The sequence below is a fragment of the Protopterus annectens genome, chromosome 2.part1 (assembly GCF_019279795.1).
Source record: "Protopterus annectens isolate FY-2018-M chromosome 2.part1, PAN1.0, whole genome shotgun sequence".
NCBI lineage: Eukaryota > Metazoa > Chordata > Ceratodontiformes > Protopteridae > Protopterus > Protopterus annectens.
In genome coordinates, this window is record NC_056729.1 from 1644110597 (window position 1) to 1644138531 (window position 27935).

Below are 27935 nucleotides of genomic sequence, written 5' to 3' on the forward strand. Positions count from 1 at the left end.
GTAGTGAGACCAAAGGGCAGAGGTCAAAATTTGAAATGACTGGCTTCCAGCCAAAAGCGCAGATGATTCCTGGATTGTCTGACCATTTTTATGTGGTAGTACAGATCCTGGAGATCTATTGGGCACATCCAGTTGTCTTTTCCCAAAAAGGAAAGTATTGACTGCAGTGTAACCAATTTGTCTTTTTTACAGATTTGTTTAGTCTGCTGAGATCCAAATTTGGTCTACAGTCCCCTGGTTTCTTTGGAACTAAAAAGAAACTTGAGTAATTTCTGTATCCTATTTGGTCTGCAGGGATGGGTTGGATGACTCTTTTCCTTAGCATCTTTTGAATTCCTACTGTTGCTAATTTCCTGCGACTGGCTGGAACATTCAGAATGTTTGATAAACATGGGGGAGGAAGAAAAAAGGGTATGGAATAACCTCTGGATATTATCTTTTGTACCAATTTGTCCTTTGTTATGTTTAGCCAGGTGTCTGGGTACAAAGATAGTCAGCCCCTGAGTGCCTCCAGAGGGGAAAGATGGGCCTCCTTTTAGGAGCGCTGGAAGGGCTTCCCAAAGAAAGAGTCCCTCTGCCATGTGGCCTGCATCTTCTATTATTGCTTCCCCCTCTGCCTCTGGGGGAAGGCTTACCATGTGTGCCTGGAAAATCTCTGGGATTTCCAAAGCCACAGTTTTCCACCCTTTTGACTTTTGGGATAAGGTCTGGAAGGTGTGGAAAAATGGACTCCAATGGCAGAGAGAGATTTTCCTTCCTGCTCACACCTAATTAAGAGTGTCTTTTACTTTAGGCCTGAACAAGGCCGAGCCATCGAAGGGGGTGTTTACAAAGGATGACTTGAAGGGTTCTGCAAAATTGCACAAAACATCCAGGAATGTCTCTTAAGGGCAATTCCTGAACCTGCTGACCTACTCTCTCCATTGGCTGCATAAGAGATGAGCTTCATGGATGAGTTGAGTACTGAATTGAGAGTGGAGAGCAGGGAGGATACTTTATCAGCCACTGCCATAGCTAAAGAACCCTGGAGAGCATCTCCAAGTACCTTCAGGAGATCTCTTTGTAACCTGGTTAAATGAGTGAGGTAGTTCAGGGACCGTAGTGTAAAGGTCACTGAAGAGAACATCCAGTTAATGAATCTGTCCATCATATGCCACTCTTTGTTTGGAGGATTGACAGACGTGAATATTTTTGATAACTCCTGTTTGGTGGCTGCCGCCACCACCATAGCATCTATGGCTACATCTTTTGTGAGGAATGTCTTGTCTTCTGGGGATGTTATGAAATTATTTGGCCTCCTAGGGACAGGTTCTATTGTGTCCAGAGACTCCCATGCCTTTCGACAAACTAATTCCATGAGCTCGTCAAAAAGTGGATTCATCCAAGTGGCTGAGGGTTGAGACCCAAAAGCCTTCAGGTAAGCCAACTCCTCATCAGGAGCCAATAATTATGAGTTACGTTTGATGAAACCTGACAAAGGTGGGGGCATGGTCATTATGTCACAGTATGACTATGCTTTCAGGATGTCTGAAATTTTAAACGACCAGTCTACTTATATGCGGGCCAGTATCAATGAGGTTAACAGGGCCTATTCGAAAATTGATTTATTTTTGTTAGATGCACTATTTCAGGGTATGTTAGATGAGGAAGAACACAAGTATCTGTCAGTTCCACATCCTGTTATTCCGGTAATTTTCAGCATACTGAAGACACACAAGTCTATTTCCAACTGCCTTTTTAGACCGATTGTGTCTTGTCTAAAACTGAGCCATTCGCAGCTTTTGTGGATTCCTTTACCAAAATAGTTTTGGGGGAATCTGAACATATTTTAAGGTACTCAAGGCATTGTTTAGAAAGACTTAGGAGTGTTGCTTTATCTGAGCCCTTCACATTTCTTACCATAGACGTGATAAATTTATTTACCACCATACCCCATGAGGAGGGCCTTGATTTCTTTAGAGAAAGCTTAGTCAACAGCAAAACGTGCAATAAGAACAGGATTAACTTGCTGGTTGATCTAATGGAATTGGTCCTTAAGAATAATTTTTTGCTCTACGAAGGGAAAATTTACCAACAAACTGCAGGAGTGGACATGGGAGCCAAGTGTGCTCCCGTGTTTGCCAACTTGATACTTGTATACTGGGAGGTAAATTATATCTTCACATCTCGATTTATGTCCAATACCCTGTTATATAACAGATTCTTGGACGATATTGTAATTCTATGGAAAGGGACTGAACAGGAGGCCAATGAGTTCCTTGAATTTTTAAATAACACCACTACTTTTTCAGGTTCACCAACTTTTGGCATGCGTGTGAGATAAATTATTTAGGCATCCATTTGAATTTTGATGGGGGAGTTCTTGAAAGTGGTATCCATAGGAAGGACACTTTTTCGAATTCCATGCTTCATATTAGAAGTTTTCACCCTTATCACCAGAAGAAGGGAATCATCAAGGGGCAGATGGTCAGACTGTCGAGATTGGTGAGCAACTCTGATATTTTTAAATGTGAGTTGTTTCAACTTGTAGGGATGTTTTTAAATAGGGGATGCCCCTTAAAATAAATTTTGATGGTCAAACATGAGGTTTTTAAGAAGAGAGATACCCTTTACCAACCTATACTTTGTGCTGGGTTACCAGTAAAATCACCGCAACAACAGCCTGATGGTTCATCTACAATGGTCCTTAGATACAATCACCTCTCCCAAGATATTGTTTCAGCCATTAACTATGCATGGCACTTTGGTCTTAAGGGTGCAAGTAAGGAAATTCTTGGCCCAAGACCTAGGATAGTTTACAGCTGAGGGAGAAATGTTAAGGACATTATGGAGAATTCTAGTTGCAAGTCTTTTATATCTAGAATGTACAAATGTGGGACCTGTAGGGTATGTAAGTACATCAGTGATGGCCCATATGTGTCCATACCTGGTTACAGCCGTTCTTTGAGCTGCCCGGGAAGGTGCAGCTGTAACACTAACATGTTAGAATATGTTGCCACCCGTATCAGCTGCACCAGTTTTAATGTGGGCAAAACTGTACGAAGACTTAAGGAAAGGATTACTGAACATGTTAGGGCCATCAGAAATAAAGATGCCCACAATGCACTGTATAGGCATAGTACATGTTATACTAATTTTAAAAAGTTTATTTTCTTTGTCATTGACAAGGTGAAAAGTAATGAAAGGGGAGGTGACTTGAAACTAAAGGTAAAGCAAATGTAATTAAATAAAATTAATTTTTTTTATATATTTAACAACGTATATCAGCATCACAACATTTTATATCTTTAAGCGTATTGAATAAGTGCATTTTTATCTTGTATTTTGATTCAGTTATGTTTTTATATTTCATGTATAATCAACAGTTTTTTTAACATTTTTACAATGATGTCATTCAATGTGGATTCGTCAGCAGGTAGGGGATGGGGTATTTAAATGTTGTTTGCACTAACCAACGTTACTCTGATGAAGCCATTCTCATGGTGAAAGCACTCAGTCGTTGGGATCTTTGTGTTCTGTGCTATTAAATCGGCGAAACCACGTTTGTGTTGGGACTTTTTTATTTTTATATCAATAAGAGTTTAACACACAAGCAATTGCAAACAGCTCTTTGCAGAAAAGAATAACTCTGCTAAAATCTAGTAATCTGCTAGAGGTGTAAAAGTATTCAGATACACACTAGTCTTAACTGCAGGCTGACAAAAGAAAAATATTTTAAGCAATTACTAAACTATTTCTAATGACTCTAATAACTCTAATAACAACAAATTCCACACACTAAATATATATTAGCACACTTTTAACTATTGTAAGAAAATCCTAAGTCAGGATAGGGGATTTGAGCCCTAATAAAAACTTGGCCAGGAAAACTAACAGTCTATATAAAGAAAGCCCTATAAATACACGTAAAGACGAAAATATAATAAACTAGCAATATAGTAAAAACTGTATATAGAAAATTTTAAAGTTTTAATGAAGAAAAAACAAACTTCACTTAGCCAAAGCTAGATGAGACACTCAATCCGTTTCAGTTACAAACGAGATCTGTGGAATGCCCTACAGCATCATGGGATAGAGAGTGATCCACGTGCTAGTTGAAGACCTCGAGCTTTAGTAAATGGCTGAGTCAGAACCGAGGACTGGTTCCGAACCCATCAGTAATGAATGAAAGTGAGACAGGACAACTATATATATATATATATATATATATATATATATATATATATATATATATATACATATATTAAATATAGATTTTATATATATATATACATTAGATATAGATTTTTTATGTATATGTATATATATATATATATATATATATATATATATATATATATATATAAATTTATACATATATAAGAATAAGGGTGATGTGCAGAGTAGTAGCAACTACAGAGGGATTAAATTGATCAGTCACAGCGTGAAGTTATGGGAAAGAGTAGTGGAAGCTAGGTTAAGAAGGGATGTGATGATTAGTGATCAGCAGTATGGTTTCATGCCGGGAAAGAGCAGTACAGATTCGATGTTTGCTCTGAGAGTGTTGATGGAGAAGTACAGAGAAGGTCAGAAGGAGTTGCATTGTGATTTTGTAGACTTAGAGAAAGCATATGACAGGGTGCCTAGAGAGGAGTTGTGGTATTGTATGAGGAAGCCAGGAGTGTCAGAGAAGTATGTAAGAGTGGTACAGGATATGTACAAGGGTAGTGTGACAGCGGTGAGGTCTGCAGTGGGAGTGACGGATGCGTTTATGGTGGAGGTGGAGTTACATCAAGGATCAGCTCTGAGGCCTTTCTTATTTGCAATGATGATGGACAGGTTGACAGATGAGATTAGACAGGAGTCTCTGTGGACTATGATGTTTGGAGATGACATTGTGATCTGTAGTGAGAGTAGGGAACAGGTGAAGACAACCCTAGAGAGATTGAGATATGCTCTAGAGAGAAGAGGAATGAAGGTCAGCAGGACTAAGACAGAATATATGTGTGTGAATGAGAGGGAGGATAGAGGAATGGTGAGGATGCAAGGGGTAGAGGTGGTGAAGGTGGATGAGTTTAAATACTTGGGAACAACAGTTCAGAGTAATGGTGAGTGTGGAAGAGAGGTGAAGAAGATAGTACAGGCAGGATGGAGTGGGTGGAGAAGAGTGTCAGGAGTGATTTGTGACAGATGAGTACCAGTAAGAGAGAAAGGGAAGGTCTACAAGAGGGTAGTGAGACCAGCTATGTTATATGGGTTGGAGACAGTGGCACTGACAAAAAGGCAGAAGTTTAAGCTGGATGTGGCAGAGTTAAATATGTTAAGATTTGCACTGGGTGTGATGAGTTGGACAGGATTAGGAATAAGTATATTAGCGGGTCAGCCCAGTTTGGAAGGTTTGGAGACAAAGCCAGAGAGGCACGATTACGTTGGTTTGGACATGTGCTGAGGAGGGATGCTGAGTATATTGGGAAAAAGATGCTAAGGATGAAGCTACCAGGTAACAGGAAAAGAGGAAGGCCTAAGATAAGGTTTATGGATGTGGTGAGAGAGGACATGCAGGTGGGTGGTGCGACAGAGCAAAATGCAGAGGACAGGAAGAAATGGAAACAGGTGATCCACTGTGGCGACTCCTAACGGGAACAGCCGAAAGAAGATGATGATATATATATATATATATATATATATATATATATATATATATATATATATATACATATACACATTAGATATAGATTATATATATATATATATATATATATATATATATATATATATATATATATATATATATATCTAATGACTAGGCAGTTGATCAACAGGCATGTGAGATTGACAATACCCGGGTAGGGAAATATTGCCATTCCCTGAGGATTGTTTAGTGTCGGTGTTAGTATATATAATTAGCAGGAGTGGGCGGGAGCACAGACCTCTACGTTTTATTTTATTTATTAATTTTTTAAGGTTGCAACTGCATGCCCCAAGGCTGCTTCTTGGTGTATGCATAGTGCGGTGTTGACTTCCATGATTTCGACCAGATGTGATCGATGTTACTGCAGTTGACTATGGGTGTTTTCATTATTTTCTGTTACACCCATATACACCCATATATATGGTACATAAGCATGCAATCAGGGTATCCACTATCCTCAGATAAGATTTGATTTTGCATTCAAAATCATACCATTGAGTCTTCTCCAAGAGCAATAGCGTGTGGAGTCATGTGCATCGTAAATGCAGGTGATAAGGAGAAGTACACAGTTTTTCTCAGTACAATTCTTTTTTTTTTTTGTATAAACTCTGCACTTACCTGATTGGTCAGATGTGCAGTGAGATCATCAGAACGTGGGTCATAAACATTGCAAGTAAGTCTGATGTAGCCATGACGAAAGAGTAAGATATATGGTATTGTGCTGGCAATAAGGAAATAGGAACGGACATCAAACTTCTTTCCTTCCAAAAGTAGGGGATTGTGAATGTACCTGTGAGAATGAGCATTTTGAAAGTCAATCACTGAATACAACAGTTCGATAACATAAACTATATAGATATATATTTATATATAGTACATCTGAAGTAACATCAGTCTAATTCCGTGTGTTTCACAAGTCCATGGAAATTACAGGTTTTAGTAGGCTGATATTTGAAAGACATACAAATCCAGATTTGAGTACTTGATCGAGGAAAAGCTACACTCCCATTCTGTATTCACAGCACAACAGACAGAGGAACATAGATGAGTTTTGCCAAAAGCCAGGTATTTTCGCTTCTTTCATTGTGTTACAATGGTGGCTTCAATTAAATAATTACATTGAAGGGGCTTTAAGAATGTTACTGAAGCAATGAATGAAGAAAAATCAGTACTCACTCCATATCTAGACCTTGCAAGGGTCTTTAACATTATCCCATACACCAGTATTGTAGGTAAACTATCCCAGCTAAACATAAATCCCAATCTGACTCATTAGATAGCAAACTAGGTCTCAAATATAACCCAGGAAATTAGGGTGGGAAACTCTACTTCCTCCAGAAGACCTGTGACTAGTGATGCACCTCAGGGTTCAGTCTTTGGGACAGTGTTCTTTAGCATTTACTTCTTAGAAGTCAAAGGAAATGTTAAGGGTTAAGGGCTGACCATGTCAAAGCAAATGTTAAGGGTTAAGGTCTGACCATGTCTGCAGATGGCTGTAAACTTGGTGCCAACATAAATACCACAGGTGACTCCTAGATTCTTCAGGACAGCCTTTCCCAAAACAAATAGCAACTGTCTAGAAACATGAACTAAAACTAAAGTGAAATGCCAGTAAATATATTAGATTATGCTTTAGGAAGCATGGCTTACATCCACAACACCCTCTCAAAGCTGACCCTGTCGTCAGGGATGAGGGATCATAAGTACACAATGAATACTCACCATCATTATTCTCAACTGTCCAGATTTTCAGTGTGTCCAGATTTTTGCCTCACAGATTTGATGTGTTCCTCATAAAATCTGTGGTTTTCTGGAAAATCACTGAGATCATCTGAGGACTGAAGTCACCAAATAATGACATACATTTGAGTTTCATCCTTCAAATTCTTCAGAAATGTTTGTTAGCACAAACCCTGTTACACTACCAACTTTCTCTGTTTATTAGAGCAATATTTAAAATATTCCCCTATTTTTGGGCTTTTACCCCCATTTTCTCAGGCTTTGTTCAGATTACTTGCATTAAGAGGTGGAGAGGTATAATTGCCACAAATCCATTTTATTGCACAACTTAAATATAAAAGTATGGGGTTCAGGTCCATGGAGGTAATCATTCCACAGTGTTCTACACTCATTAATCTATCATTGAGTATAATGTCTCCTTTTGTTATGTACCTGTTCAAACATTTGTCACAGCTGCAATGCTTTCTCACTGTAAAATTAAGGGCCTAAACAATAAAACTGTGCAGTTCATCTCAAAGCCTTGTAACTGTTCTCAGTATCATACAGGCTGCTAAAAAGGTGTCCTCTTCTTTGTGTATTAAGCCTCAATAGACCCTATTCTTTCTGACCTTTTACGCATTAAGTCTAGCTTTATAGGTTCATAGGTTCATATGTTGGTACTAGGCTATCGGCCCTAGGGCCTATACAAGCCAAGCCATAACAATTCCCTGGATATTTCTTCCCACAATATTTACTTCCCTGGACCCCTGTCTAGCAGGGCAACTGATGTGATCCCCAGGGTGAATTTTTTATCTTCCATCCAATTGTCAAGATTCTCTTTAGTGACATAACATAAATCAGAAATGTTCAAGGTATACTTATCTATAACAGAAAATACCACTTCTGTAATATCAGCTTCCACTACACATAAAGCAAAGTACTTATTTTACTCTGTTCAAACATAATTTGAATGAATGAATGGATGGGAAACTTGAAATATATCCCAGGTTTAGCACCCATGTCCCTCACTGATAGGGACAACAAGTAGATGTCCCAACATATCATCTTTCTGCCCACCTCTGGGGTATTCATACACAAAACCCAAGGACCAAAACAACTATCATGGGAATGTAAGGCTAGGCTTTTTAAGATCCTCACAGAGCAATAGCCTAGTAAGTATCAATAAACATCTGGCATTAACTTAACTTTAAATTTTAAATCAATAAATTAATCAATAACCTTAATCCCCGCTTCATTCTCCTATATGAAGTGTACCTTAACATCTCTCTATTTCATAACTTTCATCTTTGTCTACCCGATAATATCATGCCTCATATCTGAAAAACAGCCTTGATCAAACTGCTTCCAAAGCAACCAAAACTTGCTCAAGGTACTATCCCATCTCCATACTACCTAGCATTGGTAAAATCCTGGAAAATAAATCTTTTCCAACTACTAGCCTACAGTTGACAATAGTACCTACTCTCCTTAAAGCAATATTGCTTTTGGGCATTCTGAAGCACTGTGACTGTGATATGGACCCTCATAGATGATATCCTTTTAAACATTAACAAAGGCAACCTTATAGCGGGTCTCTTTGTTGACCTTGAAAAGGCTTTGACAATGTTGATTGCAACCTCCTTCTTCACAGCAGGATGGAAACTGCCATTGGCCCCGTACCTCTCATCTGTCCAAATTTTCACAGAACGTCCAGATTTTTATCTCACATTTTTGGTGAATTTCCCATTAAATTTGTGATTTTCAAGCAAATCACTGAAGATTGAAGTTGTTAAATAATACAAAACAGTGATAGTGATTTCAGTTAAAAACTTCACATTCTTTTGAAAATATATAATAATGCAGAACCTGCTATTCTAGCAACTGCCTAAGTTTATATGAGCAAGGACGGCACAGTGGTGCACTGGTGGTGTTGTCACTTCACAGCAAGAGGTTCTTCAGTTCAATTCTCGGCTGGAGTGCCTTCTATGCAGAGTCTGCATGTCCTCCCTGCATTTGTGTGGGTTTCCTCCGGCTGCTCCGTTTCCTCTCATCTTACAAAGACCTACATTTGGAGTGTTTCTCCCCGGGTCTCTGCTGAAAACTGGCTTTGTTCCAAGTTGGACTTTCCCACTTAACAAATGTTAAATAAATATTTACAATCTGTCCCTATTTTTGGGCCTTTTCCCCATTATTTATGGCTTTGTCAAGATTTCCTGCACAGAGGTTGAAAGATATTGACCCTAAAGCAACTTTGGCATTCAGAGGCTTCCTATTCAACGTAGTATTCATGGTGAAAATACGTACATCCTTATCTAAAGATGCTCTAGTCTGTAAAGAGGATCCTTATCTAAGTATACTCTAGTGTGTAAAGATGATCCTTATCTAAAGATACTCTAGTGTGTAAAGATGATCCTTATCTAAAGATGCTTTAGTGTGTAAAGATGATCCTTATCTAAAGATGCTCTAGTGTGTAAAGATGATCCTTATCTAAAGATGCTCTAGTCTGTAAAGAGGATCCTTATCTAAGTATACTCTAGTGTGTAAAGATGATCCTTATCTAAAGATACTCTAGTGTGTAAAGATGATCCTTATCTAAAGATGCTCTAGTCTGTAAAGAGGATCCTTATCTAAGTATACTCTAGTGTGTAAAGATGATCCTTATCTAAAGATACTCTAGTGTGTAAAGATGATCCTTATCTAAAGATACTCTAGTGTGTAAAGATGATCTTTATCTAAAGATGCTCTAGTCTGTAAAGAGGATCCTTATCTAAGTATACTCTAGTGTGTAAAGATGATCCTTATCTAAAGATACTCTAGTGTGTAAAGATGATCCTTATCTAAAGATACTCTAGTGTGTAAAGATGATCCTTATCTAAAGATACTCTAGTGTGTAAAGATGATCCTTATCTAAAGATGCTCTAGTCTGTAAAGAAAATCCTTATCTAAGTATACTCTAATGTGTAAAGATGATCCTTATCTAAAGATACTCTAGTGTGTAAAGATGATCCTTATCTAAAGATACTCTAGTGTGTAAAGATGATCCTTATCTAAGTATACTCTAGTGTGTAAAGATGATCCTTATCTAAAGATGCTCTAGTCTGTAAAGAGGATCCTTATCTAAGTATACTCTAGTGTGTAAAGAGGATCCTTATCTAAAGATGCTCTAGTGTGTAAAGATGATCCTTATCTAAAGATGCTCTAGTCTGTAAAGAGGATCCTTATCTAAGTATCCTCTAGTGTGTAAAGAGGTACCTCAGAGCTCTGTAGTTGCTCCTCTGTCTTTCTCAGTTTTTATCAACACACTGCCTCTGATTTTATATGCTGATTATATGGACATATTTGTTTCTAACCCACTTTACCCAACCATGCAAAACCAACTAGAAAATTACTTTTACGCTCATAACAAAATGGTTATGTGAACACAGACTTCTACTCAGCCACAATAAGGCAAAAATGTATGCTTTTTGTTATGCATCAAAAACTGACAAACTCTATAAACACTTTGTTTATCAAAGGCAATAAAAACACTCCAGTCTAAAGTACACCACCCTTCAAATATCTAGGTATTTGGCTAGGCCAGACCCTAAATTTCCAAACCCGTATAGAAATAATAGAAAAAAGTAAAAGTTAGTTCCTTACTCTTTCAGCCTGGAAATATCCTTCTACCTTTCAAGACCAGCTAGAGTTTCAACAGCCAAGAGAGTCCTTTTAGCTTAGTCTGAATATGGTTTGTCAACCTAAGATGCAGCATCCACCAGATAAACATACACCCCTCAGACGATAACAAATAAAATACATTGTTTTATCATAACTCTAAAAGAAAACTCCTGAGTCATTCTCTCTAAAGCCAAATGGCTACCAATTAATTAAAGGGCAGACCTCTTACTTGGATCACTACTTTTTAAATTGCTCCATATCAAAATATTTACCACCCCCATGCAGTAGAAGTCACTATCAAAACTTCTTCCTGCAACCTGAGAAGATATTCCTGCAGCCTGCAGAAGGTAAACTACATCAGAATAACCATGCATTTCATTTTTAGCATTCTAAACTCTGGAAATCTCTTCTTGTCTGCCTAAAATATCCCATGAAAGAGGGGTTAGTGCATAACACAACCATATCCCTCTGGAAAATCATGTATGGTTGTCCTACCATGACTGCTTGCAGTTCAGAGACTCACCTAGCAGATGACAGAATAATAAAACAGTTTTTCACATTAAGAACTTCAAGTCAGCTTGAGTGGCAGGTTCAAAAGGTGGTGAGGTAAATTTTTCCAGGACATAGCTGAGATTCCATGAAGAAGGAATTTGCTTTGCTAGAGAGTCTCAAATGTAATACTCCTTCCATGAACTATTTTACCAAAAGAGATAAAGAAAGAGTGGGATACATTGACAGACAAGCGGAGATGGTCACTAGGTGCACCTTAAAGGGCACATAAGCTCACAGAAGTATTTCATGACTAGAGGGATATTAACATTGAGGGACCCTCTGTACCCAGTTAGGTACCACTTGCAAAATCTCATCCATTTGTAAACATATGCTTTTTCTAGTAGCAGGTTTTCTGGCTTCCTTTAACACCTGCTGCACATCCTCACAAGTACCTTAATGGATCAAGATTGAATCATCCAGGCTGCCAGTTGAAGTTGCTCCAAACTGGGATGCACTAGTTGCCCCTGACACTGTGTGAACAAATCTAGAGTATTAGGAAACCTGTAGTAATTGGCCTTGGCAAATATCATTATAAAGGAGAGCCAAGACTGTATGTTGTAATATGAGGCCATCACAATGTTCTTTGGCATTTCTTTCTGAATCTTCAGAGGTATCTTGTGAATCAGTGGAAAGGGTGAAAAAGCATACAGGAACACTCTCCCATCCAGGGAAGAAAGGGGAACACATCTGTCCACCAACCATGGCTGCAATGATACTGGGAACAGCATTTCTCCAGTTGTCTTTTTTGAAAGGAGGCAAAAAGATCTAGTTGAGTTGTTCCTCACTTCTGGACTACATGCGTGCCTGCTCAGGATCTGCTTTGTTTGTCTGCCACAACATTTTACTCTGATGGGATGTATGATGCCTGAAGAGTCGGAGAATGCTGTAAAGCCAGCTCCAGGGCCATCACTGCCAATCAGCACACTTTGCTGAGGTAGCACATCACTGTGGTGTTGTCCATAATCACAAGAAGAGGACCCAGAGTCATAGGTGGTGAAGGTCTTTCAATGTGTAGATCACTGCTAACATCTCCTTCATATTTATGTGCTCCCATACATTCTTGGGACCCTAAGTGGCCTGCATTTGCACTCCCTTTAATACAGTTCCTCAAGCAAAGTCAGACGAATCTGTCTGAACAGATTGCATCAAACAGGTGGGAAAAAGGGAAATCCTGGTTTGATATTCAACTGAGTTTTCCACTACTGTAATTCTTGTCTGATAAAGGTCAGTACAGGAAACTGGGATTCCAGGGAATGTAGTTGCTGGGTCCAGCAATTTCATACATGCCATTGAAGCTTCCTCCGATGGAGATGGGCCAGTGTTATCATGAGAATCTTGTATGCCATTAGCCCTAGAATTTTTAAGAATTCTCTTGGTGAGGGGACATTCTTCAGGAAGTAAGGCCATTCTCTTGTTGGTATTGATTAAGCACCTCTGGAAGAACAGACTTTGTGAGGATCAACTTGAACGCTAGCTGGTAGAGTAAGGTCAAGACCCTCTATAGCGATTCCAAGTGAAGTCACTGCACAGATCAGTAAATCACCCATGTAAGGAAAAATCTGACTGCCAAGAGTCCAACAGTGATCCACTACCAGAGGAAGGCATTTGGTAAATACTCAAGGTGTAGTGGGCAGCTCAAAGGTCAGTGCAGAGAACTTATAGTGCAAATCAGACACAACAAATCTCAGTTATTTTCTGAAGTGATAAGCAATAGGAATGTGATGATATACATCCTTCAAGTGCAGGGTCACAATGAAGCAGAGGTCTGGCAGAAGGCAAAGCACTATCGCCAGGGTGAGCATCTTGAACTCTGGGACTGTGACAAAAGTATTCAGAAAGAATAGTTCCAACACCAGTTGCCACAATAGCTCTTTTTTGAGGACCAAGAAGCCTATTGAATTGAAACCTTTGATTCTCTCCAAAAGAGGGATCATTTATATGACCCCTACATCCAGCATGTGCCATAGAATAAGGGGAAGTCCAGTGGATGAGGAGGAGCCCCCTGAATGGAGTTGTATGTTCCTTCCACTGCTACGTGTGACCTCTGCCAATGATGCTGAGTGCCCATTTGTAGTATAAGGGGAAATAACAAAGGCTAGTCCAGTGGATGAGGAGGAGCCCCCTGAATGGAGTTGTATGCTCCTTCCACTGCTCCGTGTAACCTCTGCCAATGATGCTGAGTGCCCATTTGTAGTATAAGGGGAAATAACAAAGGCTAGTCCAGTGGATGAGGAGGAGCCCCCTGAATGGAGTTGTATGTTCCTTCCTCTGCTACGTGTAACCTCAGCCAATGATGCTGAGTGCCCATTTGTAGTATAAGGGGAAATAACAAAGGCTAGTCCAGTGGATGAGGAGGAGCCCCCTGAATGGAGTTGTATGTTCCTTCCACTGCTACGTGTAACCTCGGCCAATGATGCTGAGTGCCCATTTGTAGTATGAGGGGAAATAACAAAGGCTAGTCCAGTGGATGAGGAGGAGCCCCCTGAATGGAGTTGTATGTTCCTTCCAATGCTACGTGTAACCTCGGCCAATGATGCTGAGTGCCCATTTGTAGTATAAGGGGAAATAACAAAGGCTAGTCCAGTGTATGAGGAGGAGCCCCCTGAATGGAGTTGTATGTTCCTTCCACTGCTACGTGTAACCTCGGCCAGTGATGCTGAGTGTCCATTTGTTGGAAACTACTGATGGCCACCTTGTTGAGAGTGAAATTTCAAGATGAGGCACCTGGAGTGGAGCTGGACAATGACAGGTGATGAGCATCAGAATAGTCATAGGTTGGAAGGAAGGTTATCCTTTTGGTAAAAGGAACCCCTCTTATTAGGTTTGACGAAGTTCTCATCCTGCTATTTCCTTTTGGCGGCTTGGTTTTTGTTCATCTGGGACTTCCATTTACTGGGAGACTGAAAATGATCTTGATCGTTGAAGGAAAACTTGGGGACATGACACATTTTGGACACCCCTTGCATCAGTTTACCTGTGTCATTTTAGTGTTTAAGGATCTGATTAGCTGCTAATCCAAATACACAATAAGCATTAAGCAGAGCATTCAAAATCTCATTTTTAACACATTAGAGAGGTTTTTGCTTTTGTAACCAAGCATACCTCTTACCACAATTGACATCACTGTATTTTTAGAAACAGTGCCTGTCCCCATAGGGCACTCTTTCAAGCAAGTTTAGACACTTTTGAAACACTAGGAACAATTTATTTTCATAGTCTTTCTGCTTTGCAGGAAACAATGCAACAAACTTGTCTAAACTATACATACACCTCAACACCAACTTCTACATAAAACACTGGTAATTAAACAGCTTAAAAGCTACTGTGCTGGACTATACCAACCAATATCCCTGAGATTCTGGCCACTTGCCTAGCTTATCTTGATGGACCAGGTTTAATGAAGAAATAGCTTTTTTATCAGAAAAGGTTGCTGGGGACACAGTCTGAGACATTTCCTAAACCTCAGGTTTTGGATTCCTTTCAAAATCAGGATCCCTGAGTGGTACAGGGGTGGGATCACCAGCATATCTTATAACCCAGGTTTGCACCCCACAATCAATGCGTTGAGTGCTACATTTAACCAGAACCACCGGTTCAGGTGAAAACACAGTTGTTGACTATTGCCCTGTAGAGCAATGGTTCTTCTGTCACTTTTCTGAATGCACTACTCAAATGGAAGCATCCCCAGGGGGGAAACGCATCAACACTGGCAACATATTTTGTACCCCTTACTTCCCTTGCACATAAAGAGTTTGGTTCTCCTGTATCTAAACCAGGCAATGGTACAACCTCAGAGGATGTGTCTGACCTTTGCATCATGGTGTTAACACCACACTGAGGAACCTGGAGGCAAAAGAAGACGAGTGGTCCAATAGCCTACCCAAGGCTACTTCTGAGTCACAAGCCATATGCTGCATCTATGTTTTTTAGGTGCACAAGGGGTAGATGGTGGTGGGGGGGCATATCTGAGTCTATAATGTCAGAGGGAAAAGAACAGTAACTAGAGCAATACCACAGAATGTCTGCAGGCTCAGCCAGTATAAAATGAACAAAACCTACAATTCACCCTGTAAATACCAAACGAAAAATCTGTTTCTGTAGGGATACAATTCTGAACACAGCACTGAATAAAAAGACAGTATTTCCAGTAATATAATTTCAAAGCCAAAGGGCTACATTTTTGAATTCTGCACTGAATAAAGACAATAGTTCCACTAATACAATTTTAAAGCCAAAATATATGCCACAAAAGTACCCCGATTTTAATAAAAATGGCTAGTTTTAATCCCAAATCATTAGAAACAGCACAAAACAGCCTTACACAAGAATTATTGCATAAGCTTATGAAAACTTCCTCTTAGAAATGTTTAACATACAAAATGAGGGCAATAAATTTCAATTTAAACAAACAAAAAAATAATCATTTAAAATGCTGTAAACTTGATCAATCACATCAATCATAGCTCCAAAGGGGAAAAAACTTGAAAATGAGCAAATTTTCCTATCAAAACCTTCAAACAAATCTTTTAATTAATGGAAATAATAGCCATGAGTAACTTCTGGCTCTGGAAGTACAAGACAATTAACGGAACTGTATTAAAAGGGCCTTAGTACAGAAATTCAAACTTTCACAAACGGCCATAAAACATATTACAATGGTTAAAAACTAGCAGAAACCAATAATTAGCTTATAATAAACAATATATGTCTTATACTCCAGGTGAATTAAAACCCCTAGCACATATAATTTCCTAATCAGAAAAAAAATCAAAGCAGCAGAGTACACTATTCAACACTGAGAAAAGAAGGTAGAAGAAGGAAATAAAAAAAGCAGCTGAAAAAATCCTGAATAAGGAGCAGTCTTCCCAGAGAGTCTTCTCTTACTATGGCACTAGAAAACTGAAAGGTTCCTGTCTGTCAATTTGTAAGGCAGTCCCTGTACTGCCAGGTGATTGGTCCATCACACCCACATACAGCACTGGGAGGAGCTCTGAGATTTGGTAGGCTGCCATGGGAATGGTAACAGCGCACTACTACCCATATGCCAGTAAGGCAATGTTATGTGGCACACTGTAATTTCTGCACTTGTGTATGTAACATATAGTGCTGTAAACTGGGTCTGTTTATGTGAAAACATGTACAGCCTACATAAGCACATACTAGAAATTACACCCATAGTGTGGGTTGCAGAAACTTACCAAAAAAAATGGAAAAAAATAAATGACAGCTCTTCTGTCTGTGCTTCACTCTCATAACAAGGGGAATGGCTGGAGTGGTCAGCTCTCTCTATAGCATGGCCAGCACATGATGTGGGTATAATGAACTGAAAAAAAGACTGACATGTACACAGCAGCTTTGTTTAATTATGTGCTATACAGAATCACTAAAATGTGAGAGCAAAATGTTTAGTATGAAAACAGACGACTTGCAGATGAGCCTGTTAGTTTCTTGACAAAGTAATTTATCTAGACGTGTAACAGTAATACCGCACAATTTGCTGAATATTATAAGTACATTCTGACAGGAGGTGCACATAGCTCATTTTCTACTTAAGTGCTTTAAATAAATGATTTGCAATCTGGAACAATCAATGATCAAACATTATATAATTTAAGTGCATCATTTCCTTTGCAGTTCCTCTGACTAATATGACTCTTTCAGTTTCTTGGTGTTCAGTATTGTTTGACAGATGTAAGCTTGAATCTCTTTTGATAAAAGTTGTTACAAGTTCGAGATAACACAGTCAGACTTCTAAGTGGTGGCAATGAGCATATTTGTCAGCGATCATAGCTCATCTAAATAGATTTCCAGAGATCCAGAAATAGAACTTATCAAACTTAAACTCACACTAAACAAAATCAACTATCAGTTTAGTGTGTGTTACAGGACATGTCAAGAATAAAGTCCCCATAAACAAGAACTCCATAATTTTGGAAGACATTAAATACCTGTTGATTGACTTGACTACTATACCTCCAAGCTAGAGTAAGCAGAGAAGTTTCTAGATTAGATCAAACTGCATCCTACCATAGTCACCACTGTCCATCACTTGCTGAACTGGGCAGGCTTGAACTCCCTCACTTCCTTCAGTGGTATCAACTCTCACTCGCCCACAAACTAGTACACCATCCACTAAATGCCCCATCTCTCCAGAATCTACTCCAACCCTATCGCACCACCAGACCACTAAGATCCAGCAACAAAAATCACTTGCAGATCACTAAAGCCAATAACTCTGCTGGTGAAACACTATTCTCTTGCGCCATAGCCAAATTATGGAAATCACTCCCACCCACAATTACCTCATTACCATCATGCACCCACTTCAAAACTTTACTAAAAGTGCACCTAAAAACATGCTGGCAATGCCCTTGCAACTCCCACTCTAATATCATCCACCCCATCCAACCACTACCTTTCTTTCTACTCCACTAACTACCTTGATTATAGCAAGCTCAGATGCTCATAAGCCTAGTACTTATTATACAGCAGGAACTTCTCATTGTAACATTTGTTAATGTCTGTTATGTACTTCACAGATAGAGATTCTAGTTCTCTACTGATGTACTATGTTCTTCATCTGTAAATATGTTGTAAGTAATTGCTATGTTAAATTATTAATCGCTATGTAATCCCATGTAACTACTGTCTGCTTATTTTAACTGTGGAGCTTTTCTCCCCGGGCCTCTGCTGAAAATGGACCTACGTTCAGTCGGACACTCCCGGTCAACAAATTTAAATAAATAAATAAATAAATAATAAATAAAACTCCATGGTCAGACTGTTAAACTCGACTAGAGGATAAAATATTCCTGACTTGCAGTAACAAATGTAGTAGAACAACTTCACTATAAACTGCATAACTGATTGTCAGGCCAGATGCTAGTAACCTTTTTCTTCAAACTATCTAAATCCTCTGAAACCAACATATTTGAAAAGACTATTGAATTTGAATATGAATATGACTTCAAAGACTTCAAGTGCACAGATCTCAAATTCTGTGATGAAGTCACAAACTTAACTTATAACAACGTCACCTCACATATTACCTCTGCAAACAGATTTGCAAAGGAGTTTGATACTCATAAAAAATATACAGAATTTGCAGTCCCACACAGATGTGAATAGAATGGGAATTTTGAAAGCAATCCATTCTGATGTTCCACTGACATAAAGTAAAATCTACAATAAAAGGAAAAAAATACAGTATACAACAGCTCTATGTGCTCCAGAAGTCAAGGAAAATACTAATAATTTGACTAAGAATAAAAAAGATTGCTAGATCTGGTATGTATCTGAAAAATATTCAAGACTGCATAAACTAAAGCACTGCTGTTAATTCCCTGCTGGGTGAATAAAGTAAACCTTTATTTTTTGTCTGGGACTAATAGATCTGCTATCTGTTATCTACTCCATTTTGTTTTCTGTTTTAAGAAACCTGCTTGGCCTAGTGTTTTTGTTCTGTGTGAGAGGTAGACACTTAAATTATATGGACTGCACGTTTCACATGCTTTTCATTGCTTACATTGTCTCTTAACTGATACTTAAATACTCAGTGAAACTCTGGGCCTATATCTTTGTCTGAGAAGATTTGAAGCCTACATAAACTAAAAGCACTGCTAGTGATTCCCTGCTGTATTTTCCCACCCATCCTCTCCATCATTTATCTGCTTTTTAAACCTGGTGAATTCAAGCTGCCCACCTCTACTGTAAATGAAGCTTAATAAGCTCCTTCCTTTCAACACTGCTGTTTATATCCTGAATTATTTATTTGCCTTTCCTTGTGTTTGTACTGAAAAAGCACTTGTGGCCTTCCATTGTGTGTTCTACTTGATCTGACTCCCCTACCTAGCTAGCTGTTGGATAAAGTAGTGTACTTTTACACTCTAGCAAACACTTGTTTTTTCACCAAAAGAGGTCAGTGGATTTTCTATCTAGTGCACTGGGAGGTAGTCTAGTCTGTTTAGGATGGGTAAACACCTGAGAATTCTGAATGTAGTTTTATTGGCTGGAGGGCTTATTAATCAGCTTATTTTTTAACTGCCCTTATAAATTCTGTACAATTTAGTGGTTCTTGGCTCATTTATTCAAAGTGAAGTATTTTTATTGAATAATCACACTTTTGTAAGCAGTTTTAAGTTCACTGCTGTAGCCATAGCTTTACGTTTGTTTATGGTAGCATTTCATACCTTCTAAGTTTGTTTGTGGTAGCATTTCATACCTTTTAAGTTTGTTTGTGGTGGCATTTCACTCCAGACACTCCTTTACTGTGCTTTTACATTAGGAGGACTGGGATTATTCATCTAGTGGTAATAGGTGTTTACCTGGTCTATCTGAGCTGGGAAACACAAAAAAGTGCTCTACATATTTTTCTGTACTTCCCTGCACTTGATTTGTACTGTTCTGACAATTAGATAACATATACTAGATTCAGACCTGTTGAATCTAGCCTGTTATTAATACACTTGCGCACTAAACTAGACATCTCACACTAAAAAGGGCTCTCCTGCAGCTTGTGGCAGAAGAGTGTGGATCCAGCCTTGTGTGAGATGGGGATTGCTAGAAGAAGGTCCACTGTGTGCTTTCTTTCCTATTGGTAGATTAGCTTAAAAGTATTTTCATTTTACCTGCATTTAAGCTTCACATTTGTGCATTGCATTGCACCATGCAACAGGGGTTAGTGGTGCCCTGTATAGATGCAAACACCTTGAAACTCAATTTTTCACTAGAAATCTGTCAGTGGAATCCTCTCAAGCTTTCCTACTGCACTAGAGGCAACTCATTTGCGCACCGAGCAGCATTGCACACTTATGTGCCATAGCCGTCAGTAGAACAAGCACCTTTGTTAGTCCTAGCACAAAAACTGGTCAGACTAGCCCATGCCCTTCTTGAACAGTACATATGGTAAAAACCTGCTATAATGAACTGGCAGTTTCCCATCATTTCACCAGCCCATCTGATTGACATGGGTATTTTGAGGCAATGTAGTAAGTGCCTAATGTATACTGTCAACCACTTACTCCTAAAACAAACACCCTATGTGAGAGATGTAATTACACTATGAAATTGAAATGAATTTGCTCATATAACAACAAAGTGGACATCAAACAGGTTGTCAGAACATGCAAACTAAGTTCAAGACACGTAAACCCACATGTGCAGCGGTACTCACCAGAAGCCTACCAAAAGATAAGAGACCTCTCAAATGTAAACCACTTGCACACACTGCTATGCAAATAGAAACCACTGCACATAATAACACATACACCAGTTTCTCAATAAATAAGCCTGTAAAGCAAAACACCTCATAACTTAATATATTGGTCATAGGTGACTCCATAGTGAGATATACCTAAGTCCTCTTCTTCAGGCTGGACAAAGAGAAGGTCACAGTCAGCTGCCTGTCAGGTGCCAGTATCTGTTAAATCACACATACAGTCAAGTCACTCAACAACATGTACTGTTACAACTCTGTCATAGTCCATGTTGGGGTGAATGACTTGAGATGTACCTCTCTGAACTATATGAACAGAGACATGACTGAACTCTCAGAGTATGTGTCCCAGGCATGTATGACCCTAGCCCTAAGCAGCATTCTACCTTCACCTAGGATGATGCCACAATATAAACAAAAAAATGATCAACTTCAACAATTGGCTTATTTTGTGGTGTCAGTCCAGGGGAATCCAGTATCAGTCAGCCTGGAAAGATGTTTGACAGGCCACTCTGCTTTGCCAGAGATGGTCTGCATCTGTCTCCTCTAGGCTTTCGGATACTGGCAGAGGCATTTGCTTCCCCCATAGTGCCTTTTTACACAATGTCAAAACAAAATTTCCAGTGCAACAAAATGCATTCAAGACAAAATTAAGGTTCTGCTGCTTAATGCTAGGAGTCTAAACATGAAACTTTACTCCCTGGAAGCATGCCTCATCTTGGAAGATGCTGACATCTGTGCAGTCACTGAGACATGGTTCAAGGCAATTTAGACCACTCTGGCTATGCAAGGCTACAATTCCTTCCACACATTCAGACCTCAAAATGAGCATGAAAGAACCAAGGGTGGAGGTGTATCCATCTTCATTAAAGCAAAGTATACCTCGAGACTGGTTAAACAGTACAACTCTCTCAAACTACTCCATGTCCAATTAAATATAGGCAAATACCCTACCACATCATTGCTAACTATAGGTAACCTCACCATGAACCAGGCTAAGCACTCCACGTACCTGGAGTCACTTGCCATACAGCCCAACACCTTAGTCATGGGAGATTTCAATGATCCTTTCATTGATTGGGTGACATACATGAGCACAAACATGCTTGCCCAGAGATTCCTGGATTTTGTCAATACAAATGCTCTGAAACAGATAGCCTGCACTCCAGTGAGGGGCTCAAATGTCCTATACATAGTACTCACCAACATGGGGGGGGGGTCACTGCACTTCCTCCTGTGTGATGGGCTGCTTGGTAAGGTTAGACCATAAATCGGTCTCCTTTGAATTAACTATTGTACCTGTCACCATGACAGAAGCATAAAATCTTAAAAACTTTCCGAAGCAAACTACAACCTACTAAGCAATGGTATAAAAAGTTTTATACCTCCCACAATCATAGGCAACAATGACTTCTATGCAGAAGTGTACACAAGTGCCCTGTATAAACACTTAAACAACTATATAGATTTGGCTGTACCTGACTGGATTAAAACCTGTTCATCCCAAAAATCAAGCCACCATGGTGGACCTCAAGTATAAACAGGTTATATAACAAAAGGAACAAACTGATATCTAAGAACAAGAGGAAACTGACTCAACAGAGGAAGAATTCCCTCAACAGCTTGAACAAGCAAATCAGAAATTTTGTAATGCCAATTATGAAGCTAAAATAGCATCCCTAGCTAAGGATAATCACAAGGTATTCTTTAACAACATCCAAAATCTAAAAGCGAATGCTGAGCTATGTGCTGAACTGATAGTAGATGGTACCATACCAGAGGAAATTGCCAACCTGCAAGCTGACAGATTTGCAGCAAACTTCACCCTCCCTATCCTCACCAGCCATACCCCAAAGCCTACCTGACACCAGTCCTCTGGTTAGTATCTCTAGAGATCAGATTATTTCTGCACTCTCCAAGGCCAAAAACACAACCTCAATGGGACCAGATAACATCACACATTGCTTACTGAGCAATCTAAAACAGGACCTAGCAGACCCACTTAGTGCTCTTTTTAACCATAGCCTAAAAACTGGCTTTGTTCCAGCAGAGTGGAGAACAGCAACAGTAATCCCCTTGTACAAAGGGGGGCCATCAATCAACCCTGGGAACTCTAGACCCATAAGTCTAACCAGCCTCATCTGCAAGGCCATGGAAAGAAACATCATGTACCTTATCAACAAGGTCATAGGTGGCCTTCAAACTCTAGATCCAGCCCAGTTTGGCTTAGTTAAGGGCAGATCATGCTTTTTAAACCAAGTAGACATCTTTGTGAAAGTCACTAAAGCCCCAAATGAAAGTAAGACACTTCATCCTGCCTATCTTGACCTAGCCAAGGCTTTTGACACAATCCCTCACTCGGGTATCATTGAGAAACTCTCCCATGAAACAGTGGTAGACCACTTTGCAATTAATCCATGATAAAGGACAACTTATTATTTCAGGGATACAAATCCAAAGGGGGATAATTTCAAGGTGACATCCTGTCACCACTGCTATTCTGCCTTGCTCCTAATCCATTAAACTGTCTACTTAACAGCTTAGGTCATGGGTATAATTTGGCTCCTAGAAAACCACAAAGTGCAAAGACTTCTCATCTTCTCTGCTGATGATTTGAAAATGTATAGCTCATCAGATGAGGAACTGAAACAACAACTGTAAGTTGTCAAAACTTTTTCAGATGATATAAGAATGTCATTTGGTCCTGATAAATGTGCAAAAGCAACCTTTAAAGCAGGAAAACTGCAGCACCAAGAAAACATCAGTTTGGGACAAGAATGTGATATAAAAGAACTTAAGCAAGAGGGAGTATATAAATATTTGGGAACTGATAAAGGATCAACAATAAAACATGAACAAATGCGAATAAAACTTAGTAAGGAGTACTTCAGACATAGGTGCCGAAAGCTGCTGAAGACTGGAGGGGGGGGGGGGAGACAACAAGAGGGGCACATATACACACACACACACACACACACACACACACACACACACACACACACACACACACACACACACCTAGGCACACACAGGCACACGCACACACACACAGGCACCCAGGCACACAGGCACACGCGCACACACACACACACACACACACACACACACACACACACACACACACACACACACACACACACACACTTGGGGAACTGACTTTACAAAATGCGCAAACGTGAATCTTATTACAGCAGGCTAAAAGACTTTTACACAGTTAATCCCTCAGGTCAATCAGGTCAATGCACAATACGGTTTCTACCAGATGTTTCCAACTTGGATGGATTGAATTCCTTGGAAATAAGTTCACTAACCCTGAAATGTTCAACAAAATACAGACAAAAGTGCACAACACAGAAAAACTTTGCATAACTACTAAAGTATTACAATACATTACTCTCTTCTCACACTGCATTCTTACAGGAAAGCCTCCAAACCAAGAATTGACAAGCTGCAATTAATATCCATACAAAGTTATGGGATCAAGGGTTCACAGACTTATAGTAGGTTACTATGCTAATAGCCATTGGACCTTTACTGGGCTAGCCATGCTATATCCATGTTCCCACAGGCCATTTTCCTTTTACCTAGAATTCTGAGAAATATATTACAAATAGTAAAGGATCCAGCATAAATCTATAAACCTATGTAGTAGTACCATAAACACTCAAGAAATAACTAATAAATGAAAACTATAATATGCTGTAGGGTTAAATCCCCCCCAAAGGCTGTGTCAGTAGTTTCCCGTGTATGCACAACCACGAAAATGAACCAATTCCCCAAATGACCACCCCCTCTGTGGTCTGGCCATGTATGCACAAAAAGCAAATGACATCAAAATGAATCATTTCCCCAAGGTTCCCTAAAGCAGTTTGTCCATGTATGCAAAAACACCAAAATGAACATTTTCCCGAATGACCTGCTCAATAGCCTGTCCATGTATATATGTAAGGAGCAAATGACATCAACATGAATCATCCCCCCCAAGGTTCCCTTAATTACCTTTCCACGTATGCACAAGCACAAAAATAAATAATTTCCCCCAACGACTTTTTCAGTCTGTTTGTCCCTGTATGCACAAGCACCAAAATTAAACATTTTCTCCAAAGACCCCTTCAGTCAGGTTTGTCTATGTATGCACAGGCATCAAAATGAAACATTTCTCCTACAACTCTCTCAGTAGTCAGGTCCATGTATGCACAAGCACCACCAAATGACATCAGAATGTATCATTTCCCCCAAGGTTCCCTTAATTATTTTCCATGTCTGCACAAGCAGAAAAAGAAATCATTTTCCCCAATGACTTTTTCAGTAGTCTGTTTGTATGAGTAAAAGCAAAATTACATCAAAATGAATCATTTCCCCCCAAGGATCCCTTACGTACTTTGTCTATATATGCACAAGCACAAAAGTTAAATATTTTCCTCAACAATGACCCCTTCAGTACTTTGTCTATGTATGCACAAGCGCTGCAATGAAAAAGTTTCTCCAATGACGTCTTCATTGCCTTAAACCCAAGACCCTCACCCAGTTCCTTTCCTGCCAAGTTACCAAACAAAAAAAGAGATAAAATAGGTAAATACTGGCTGAAGAGGCTGCAACTGCCTGCAGGAAGACAGCAATATATTTAACATACCACCACCACGAAACTGACAGCAATGGACTTGAATTCTTCTTGTAACTTCGAACAACAAACTTCAATGATCACTGTCGAACTCCTCATGTTGGTCTAGCCAGCAGATGATGATATATCACTTTGAGAAAAGTCAAGGAGCCAGTAAGGTCACACAAAGAACACAACAGCTTTAATTGCCAATTTGTACACCTGTGTGACCTGCAACTGAACCCTGACCACACTGAACTATTAAGTCAGTCAGGCAGGGGGGTAAAAGAAAAGAAAATTCCGTTTTGACTGAAGAAATTGTAGTAAGCAATCTTCAATATACAAACTCCGAGATCACAATACAGTCATGCGATCTCAGAATTTGTATAGTCAAGCTTGCTCCACTTAGACTGACAATACAATTGTTTAATCAGCCTCTTAATCACTCCTAAAATTAGTGACTTTTGGAGAAAAGATAGTGAATTACATTTAATAAATAATGACGAAATAGCGTGATGGTCTGATTGTATTTCAGAAATTGTATGTTAATTGACGTTATCTTACTTTGTCAATTTCTCAGTTAATAATAATAATATTTTAAAAGTGCCCCACTCATGATTATTTATTGTTCGCCCCTGATAGTGGAGTGGGGCTGCATGGACCTTAATTATATGAAGAAAAACAATATAATGGGACTTTCAGCACCCCCCCCCCTTATTCAGCCGTGATTTCAACTGATTGACAAGAAGAGATAGAGGTTTCTGTGTGTAGTCTGATTGGTCGAGAGTTTTTTTTTCAAGTAAGTGTCTTAGAATATCATCTAATGCTGATTTACTGATATTTACATAATTTCATTCAGTATGCTAGTCCCACTTAATCAATGGAGACTCTGCAGTGCTTTTCATACTGACTCCGACCGAAGTCACTAAATTAAAGACAGACATTTGAGTTTCAGACTTCATTCCTTGTAGGCAGGATGAAAAGTGCTGAAGAAAAAAAAACAACTAAATCAACACAGTCAAGATGAAAACAGCTGAGCTGGTCAGCAGTACATTGCATCTGATGCTAGAAGAAAGCTCTTGTGATCAGTAGTGCTCTTACTACAAAGTTACTGCAGTATCAGTAGCGCTCTTACTACACAGTCACTGCAGCAGAATGATTTATCAGCAGAAATATCACTTCTTTCTGACAAATAATGATAAGTACAGTGACAATACTGAAAGGATGCTAGATAGGGCAAAGTAGTGACTACAAGTCTTGACGGACCCCAAATTCAAAGATTTATTTTCACATGGAACAAAAATATGACCGAATTAGGGGTTAAACGTACATTCATTCAAAGTAATATGATACTGTGGGGAGAATTGTTGATTAGTTAGTTAATTAAAGATGTCACAAAGTGGGAGGTCATTAACAAGGTCGGTGCCAACGTTGAGATCTAGGATAGCATTACACGTCCTTATAATGTTTGTTGCGCAGCAGAGTGATGTGGCTATTTGTAGTCCTTTTTGTTTTCTAGACACTGTTTGTTTTAACAAATGAGATCATGTGGGTGGTGGGGGGCACTGCTGTAAGGACATCTCAGAAATGCTTTAAAAGGCAGAAGAGTTTCACATGGATCAAGGAAAAGGCCGCACACTAGAAATGGGAGTTAAGGCATGGTAACTGATAATGGGTTCTGTCAGGTCAGCAGAGAGCTGAGCCTTTACTTTTCCATGTAGTAAGCAAGCAAACTACAGTTATGTGATCTCGGAGTTTGTATATTGAAGCTTGCTTCACTTTGACAATACAATTGTTTTTGGTTTCTGGACACTGTATGCACGCTGCACATTTATGCTCATTATTCATGCAGCTGAAGGGAGATTGCACTATAGTGGGGATTGGGAAATTTACCCTTTCCTTCACCATAGTACGATCACAGAGTTTGTATATATATATATATATATATATATATATATATATATATATATATATATATATATATATATATATATAAGTAGGATGCAAAAGTGGGAGGGGTGCCCCTTCCCCCTTGCTCTATGGTTCCAGGGCCCATGACTTCAGAAGACTTAAATTAATCCTGAAAACAGTTTTGACATCTAGAAACAAAATCCAGGCTATAAACCAGTTTGCTCTTCCTGTCCTAACTTACAGTTTTGGAGTGATTCACTGGTTCCCAAAACGTGCTGGATAGATTACATAGGAAAACAAGAAGGATACTTCATGCTCACTAAATGGTTTATAAAAATCAGTGCATACCAAGATTATATATTCCCCATTCTGAAGGAGGGATGGACATCCTTGAAACTGATTACATGTATAGCTCGCCAGTCGTGGGACTCTGCACATATCTGCTGACCTTACAAGGCCCAAATGTAATGAAAGTTTTGAAACGTGAGGAGAATAAATCTAAGATGACTTCCTTGCTTAGGCTAGCTGAAGCATATCGACGTCAAGCAGGAATAGAAATCAAACCAGAAGTAGATAAAACTTGGGCAACAACTGGATGTGCCAAAAAACAA

The 27935-nt window shown here is 39.2% G+C and overlaps 1 protein-coding gene across 1 annotated transcript in view; it reads right to left on the reverse strand.

Annotated features, from left to right (window-relative positions):
• Nucleotides 1-27935, reverse strand: part of TTLL10 (tubulin tyrosine ligase like 10) — a 750762-nt gene that overhangs the window by 416338 nt on the left and 306489 nt on the right. The window contains exon 5 of the mRNA XM_044063591.1: nt 6290-6461. Coding sequence (XP_043919526.1) covers nt 6290-6461 — 172 coding nt within the window. The remainder of the gene's footprint in view (nt 1-6289; nt 6462-27935) is intronic.